The 7042-nt window shown below is 35.7% G+C and overlaps 1 protein-coding gene across 1 annotated transcript; it reads left to right on the top strand.

Moving 5' to 3' along the window:
* Positions 1-92: 92 nt before the first annotated feature.
* On the top strand, positions 93-7021 carry LOC132616478 (COP9 signalosome complex subunit 3-like). Its single transcript, XM_060330890.1, has 11 exons — positions 93-333; positions 2383-2498; positions 2581-2827; positions 3040-3097; positions 3259-3348; positions 4583-4648; positions 4999-5088; positions 5228-5386; positions 5481-5602; positions 6478-6550; positions 6694-7021. The coding sequence occupies exons 1-11, from the start codon at positions 137-139 to the stop codon at positions 6760-6762; spliced, it is 1287 nt and encodes a 428-aa protein (XP_060186873.1). The 5' UTR covers positions 93-136; the 3' UTR covers positions 6763-7021.
* The last annotated feature ends 21 nt before the right edge of the window (positions 7022-7042 follow it).

Genomic DNA, 7042 nt, shown 5'->3' with positions numbered 1-7042 from the left:
AAAATAATTTTAAAGGGTTAGGATGATGCCACGTGGTAAGGGTATAATTGATTCAGCGGTAATTTTGGCCCTTTTCCGAAAAAAAAAAATGTATAAAGCCTTGGTCATCAGCCTTGTACTTTGATGAGTTGCAAAGATGAATCTAAACATGGATTCCATTGAATCAATTGTAGCTCAAATCCAAGGGCTATCTAGCAATATATCAGACGTTAATCATCTTCACAATCTTCTTAAACAATCTGAAGAATTACTTCACTCCCAATCTCCTCGTTTGGTTTCTTCACTCCCTCAACTCCATCCTTCTATACATTCACTTGGCTACCTCTATATATTGTCAGTTCCTTTGACCTTGTCCATGTATTATATTGTTACTTGTTCCTAATTACTAGTATCTGTTTATTGATCCAATTTAGGGTTTATGTTATTCATGTGAGGTGAGAGAATAAAAAAAAATTTGCTGTAATATTGATAAATTTAGTATATACTTAGGATACATATAGTATATTTACAAGTGCATGGGTGGATAGAGTTACCTTGTACTTGTTGCTGGTGTTATTTTTTCTTAGTTATTGGCATATCGATCCAATTAGGGTTTATGATATTCATATGAGGTAGGAGAATTGGCATAACTGGTAAAGTTGCTGTCATGTGACCAGGACGTCACGGGTTTGAGCCGTGGAAACAGCCTCTTGCAGAAATGCAAGGTAGGTAAGGCTGCGTACAATAGACCCTTGTGGTCCGGCCCTTCCCCCGACCCCGCGCATAGCGGGAGCTTAGTGCACCGGGCTGCCCTTTATGAGGTAGGAGAATTGAAAACAAAATTGCTGCAATAATGAGAAAGTTGCATATTTTTGGATATAAATATATAGAGCCTGTTTGGATTGACTTATTTTAGGTGCTTTTTAAGTGTTTGGGTAGAACTTAAAAAGTGCTTTTAAGCACTTGTTTTTAAGCCAAAATGACAAGAATAAGCCATAAGCTAGAATTTCTAACTTATGGCTTTTGGCTTATAAGTCAAAAGTCATAAGCCCATCCACACGGGCTCATAAGCTATATCTTGTGGGTTCTTTTACCTCTCAAGATTGCTTGCGTCCATGTATCGTTGTTATTTATTCTTAATTTTATCTGCTTATTGATCCAATTTAGGGTTTATGATATTCATATGAGCTGAGAGAAATAAAAAAAATAAGCTTAATAATGAGAAAGTTAGTATTCTAATGATAAATTTTTAGTATATGAATTTACAAGTGTCCATCTTGGTGGACAGAGTTAACTACCTTGTAACTGTTGCTGGTGCCCATGTATCATTGTCATTTATTCTTTATTATCCGTTTATCAATCTAATTTGCGGTTTATGATTATTCATATGAGGTAAGAGAATTAAAACAAATTGCTGTAATAATGACAAAGTTAGTATTCTAATGATAAAGTTAGTGTATTTTTGGATATAAATATACAAGCTAGAGTGTAATGCGTGTAAAGTGGAGTGTTATGGTACCTTCTCGACCCTTCCATACATTCGCTCGGTTACCTCTGTATCTTGTGAGTTCCTTTTCCTCTCAAAATTGGCTGTGTCCATGTGTCGTTGTTATTCCTTCTTAATTATCTGCTTATCGATCCAATTTAGGGTTTATGATATTCATATGAGGTAAGAGAATTGAAAAAAAGAAGAAGAAGCTGTAATAATGAGAAAGTTAGTAATTTTATGATAAATTCACAAGCTAGGGTGTAATGCGGAACTCAAAATTGCCTGTGTCCATGTATCATTGTTATTTATTCTTAATTATCTTCTTATCGATCCAATTTAGGGTTTATAGCATTCATGTGAGGTAAGATAACTTTAATAAATGCTGTAATAATGAAAAAGTAAGAATTTTTTTGTGTGGATATAAATATACAAAGCTAGGGTGTAATGCGGATTGCGGAAACTCGCCTATCATGGTTGATATAGTAGGCGTTTGGCCATAAAGTGACAAATTATTCCGGGAAAAAGTGAATAATTTTATGGCCAAACGGGTCCATAGAATTTCCCTGCATGCGAATTTGTCACTAATTATTAGACAATGTGTATATTATGCTCTCTTTTGCTACATTGTGCAGTCTTCTGGTGCCTCAATATTTATGATTGACCATGAGGAGAATAAGTGGCAATTATGACGACTAAGATGGATGCTTTATTACGTTGAAAGTTACCTAGTCCATCATATTGTTAATTGGGAAAAAGGAAACAAGGAAAGAATTGTTTAATGATTCGCGTGTCTTGTTTGAATCTCTCTCTGTATATGGATTACTGCTAATGCTTATTTGCTGTTGACTTTTATAGAATTAGTTGTGTCAAACTTCTTGATGTACTAAAAACTTGCTTCCTGTGCTAACTAACAGGAAGGCAATCTTGTCTGCCCCAGTTTCAAAAGAGGAAGCTAATGGACTACTTGTTTCCATTGCAAGATTTATCAATTCATGTTCCGTAGAGCAAATACATTTGGCACCTGAAAAATGTTAGCCTTAACTTCAGAGAAGTTTTTTGAATATTCAGGTCTTGTCCAAGTTATATTATGACATGTCAATTTGTGGTTGCAGTCATATTCGTATGTAGAAGGTTTAAGGATCTAGTTATGTTGCTGGAAGCACCAATTCGTGGTGTGGCTCCGATGCTGACAGCCGTTCGCAAACTACAAGTCTCCTCTGAGCAGTTGACAGCTTTGCATTCCGATTTTCTTCTTCTTTGTGTATTAGCAAAGTGCTATAAAACTGGTATGTCTATCCTTGAGGATGACATATCTGAGGTTGATCAGCCGAGGGACTTCTTTCTTTATTGTTACTACGGGTAAGTTTCCTCTGCATCTCTTCCCCGATTCTCACGTCTTATTGTGTTCGCCAACTCCTCTTTGATCCATGTGGCATGCTGCAATGCACCAAACTCATAAATCACAAAGAGTAATTTAGTATCATCAAGTTAAATGCTTCCTAATGTACAATCTTGTGTTTTACGTCGACCATGTATTATGCTTGTGCGTCATAATATTTGGTACTTCACAGGGGGATGATTTGCATTGGACAAAAGCAATTTGGCAAAGCATTGGAACTTCTACACAATGTATGTTTTAATGTTTCTAATTGCGATGTTTTTTATGACTAAACTTCTATCCTACCTTTCGTTGCTGTATATCTGTTAGTGTCGGATTGATATTCCCAATTGCTAATTGGCTTTAGGTAATCTATTGCCGTCAGTTCTGATTTAGCTCCTATCTCTTTAAGGTTGTGACGGCACCTATGTCCAATTTAAATGCTATAGCAGTTGAAGCATACAAGAAGTACATTCTGGTTTCACTCATTCATCTTGGACAGGTTTGTTTTCTCACGATCTTCAACTTATGTTTACTGGTGAAATTTGTTTATTCCTGTGCACATGGCTGATATGTCACAGTAACATACCTCTTGGAAGGCTGCATGCAGGGTTTATTTGATCTCTTTTCAATTAGTGTTTGGATATATAATTGTATATATGCAAATACATTGCTTATTTTCTAGATGAGATATTATCCTTGAATCTTCTCTAGTTGTGAACCACACACAGAGTCACTTTTCATTAAGAGCTCAAGGACGGTTATTTTGTTTGATATGTGCTAGGGACCATATAAGCCATGATATAGGAACTGTGTGGTAATTGAATTGGGCCTGAAAATTGCACATGTAAATCCTATTAATTCTTGTATATATGATTTTGCACCAAGAACAGTCACTTTAGAAAAAAAATTGAGCTGTAATATTTGAAAGAACCCGAATGATCCTTTGTGCTAGTTTACTTATTAAACTACTTTAACTTCTCAAAAAAAATAAAAAAAAATATGAGCAAATATCCCTTCATCATTAGATTAGACAAAGGATCTTTCGTATTACTTTTTTCCTTTTGATAAGCTTAATAAGATTTATTGATATCAAATTGCATAAAGCGCAGAAAATAAATTGGTAGTTACATAGTTGAGTTCTTGATGTGAAGAAGAAAGTGTATCAAAGAATAAATGTTGTAAACAGTATTCTGTTCACCAAAACGCTTGCTGATACAAACATTTGTAGTTGAGGCTGTGAATATGAGCTGCTTTGCCTTGAGGCACCATTGGTTTTTCTCATCCCATAGTACCCAAAGGAAGGTGGCATGTAACATATCCCTAATAGAGTGCTTTGAAGGCAATACAACTCCCACAGATAGGCTGAAATAGCTATGTTTGTATTAGCTGGTGTTCTGGTGTGGACTAAAGAATGTTAACGGCATTGATTCTCTAGTAGACTTTCTTTCTTCCTTGCATCAGCAAGTCAACTTTGTAATATTGTTCTTCTGCTGAGGAAAACTTAATGAAATTTTGATATCAATACGTGTATCAAATCACTCAAGCTGACAAGTTTCTCTTAGCATTTTATCTAACCATATTTTTCTTGTTAAGATAATTTTGGTTGCTAACTTCAACTTTAAATGTTGTGACCTCCCCCCCTCACCCAAAAATAATTCATAGGCTGTTTCCATCATATCATCATGCCTGGTTTTAGTTATCCTGATTAAATTGTGCTTAACTTCTAATGGCAGTTCTCCACCAGTTTTCCCAAGTACACTTCTTCCGTGGCCCAAAGGAACTTGAAGAACTTCTCTCTGGTAATGTTTTACTGTGAAAACAATTCTGGAGCCAAATATAAGAACTGTTAACTTATTCTTTCTTTTTTTGATGATTTCTGAGATAATGCAATATCAGCTGCGCACAAAGAATTGGCGTTATAATAATTTATGCTAGAATGGTTGAACGGATTCCTGTAATAAATTACTTATTATTAGGGGGCTACTTGATGCATGTCAAACTATATAATGTAGACATTAATTTAGATCAGTACTAGTTACATAAAACTGCAGACATTATTGTCTGCCAAAAGTTTTCGTTTTCTGCCTTCTTGGGGTAAGATTTCATCAGGCGCAAACACTAATTTATTATTTATCCCCTCTTTGAGCAGCCTTACCTGGAGTTGGCAAATAGTTATGGCAATGGAAAAATCTCTGAGTTCGAAACATTTGTCCAAGCAAACACGGAGAAGTTTGAAAGCGTAAGTTTTCTGTCAAAAGTGGCACAGTTCTGTCTTCCAAGGATTAAAATGAGAGCACGATTGCAGGTTCACAGACTCTGCATTCGAGTCTATCACCACTAAAGGGTCTCAAGTTCAATCACCATTTCTTTCTTTTCAGGACAATAATCTTGGAGTAGTGAAGCAAGTGGTTTCTTCTATGTATAAACGCAATATTCAACGGCTAACTCAAACATACCTTACTCTCTCCCTTCAAGATATTGCTAATACCGTCCAACTAAGTAACTCTAAAGAGGCAGAAATGCATGTGCTTCAAATGGTAGGTAGAGTTTCCCTTTCCTCTTTTACTATTGCACCTGGAGTGTGCTTCATTATTGCATCTTGAAAACATGATGCTTCGCATTTTATTATAGATCGAAGATGGTGAGATATATGCAGCTATAAATCAGAAGGATGGTATGGTTAGATTCCTGGAGGATCCTGAGCAGTACAAAACATGTGAAATGATTGAACGCATTGATTCATCAATTAAGAGGTCAGACTTTCATTTTTGTGATTGGATTTTGTTCCAAATAATATATTGCAGTGAAGGAACTTATTAGGTGAACTTTTCTTAATAATCCCTCTCGTGTCCTTTTTTCTTATCAAAAAAATGTGATTGATACATACTTCACATTCTGTACAATGCCATTTTATTTCAGGCAACTTCTTTTGTCTACTTATAAAAAAATCTTTTTTGTCTCTTAAGAACTTTAATTTTCTCGGAATCCTGATTTTGAAAATATTCATTCATTAATGCTATGTCAAGCATGCCTATGGTTTTTCTTTTAGCTACTAGTCATTCTTTCGCTTTCCAATCCGGTGTCTTTAGCAACTGGTTGGACTTAAACCTCCTCTCTCCGTCTAAAGTCCTAATGGATTTTGAGAAAAAGAAAATTTCCTACTACTAATGATGCAGGAATTTCAAATATGTTTGGAGTTCTATTCGACCCATAGGTATTTGCCTTAATCCTACCTGCATGGCAGGAAAGAGAAGGTGATGCTTGAATTTAGCACCTGTTGTGGTTTGCCTTACCCTACCCACATTATTTATAAGTACCATACTTCAATTTTGCTGTCGTTGTCCTTTTGCAACTTGTTTCACTCAACCATAGGTTTCAGTTCACGCCAACCCTAGCTACGTAGGGAATTGGAGAAATAGTGGGTAAGAGGACGGTGATGTTGGAAAGTACCTATCCCCTCACTTGCATCAGTAGTGGAGTGAGGGTAAAGAATTTTCAATAGCTTTAGAATGAGGTTTTCTTTTCCCTACAAACCAATAAAGTGTTTGCTGATTGTCTTCCTTTTTAAATTGCAAGTAAGTACATGTAGACGCTGTGCAATAGAGTCTTTATTTTCTTTACATTGCAGAATAATGGCGGTGTCCAAAAAGCTGACTTCAATGGATGAGCTTATGTCTTGTGATCCTATGTACCTAGCGAAGGTAAAAAATTTGTAGATATTTTCTGCAAGACTGCCAGTAATTGCTTAATTCTAAACCCTTCCATCGCCCTGCCCCAAAGGAAAGAAATGTGACATTTATTATGCTCTTCTGAGTGCTAACATGCAGTTTATTTTCACGTGCAGGTTGGTAGAGAGAAACAAAGATTTGATTTTGATGATTTTGATAGTGTTCCTCAAAGATTCAACATTTGAGACAAGCATACTTGAGCTTTTTGAGTAAATATGACGAACGATGCTAGATCTGTTCATTGAAAGCAAATTTTGTTCCATTTTGTCCACAAATGGCTTCGATAGACTTAGTTGCTCTATGTTTTTTCGATAGACTTAGTTGCTCTATGTTTTTCTAGAAAAAAGACAGTTTTCAGTCTTCTAATGTTGGGTTAAGGCATAAATGATCATGATATTTTATACTGCTATATAAGGAATTGATTTAGCTGAAGGTTGATATGTATTTTCCTTGTGCAAATGCAGT

This window comes from Lycium barbarum, chromosome 11 (assembly GCF_019175385.1).
Source record: "Lycium barbarum isolate Lr01 chromosome 11, ASM1917538v2, whole genome shotgun sequence".
NCBI lineage: Eukaryota > Viridiplantae > Streptophyta > Magnoliopsida > Solanales > Solanaceae > Lycium > Lycium barbarum.
This window is presented reverse-complemented; position numbering and strand designations above follow the sequence as displayed.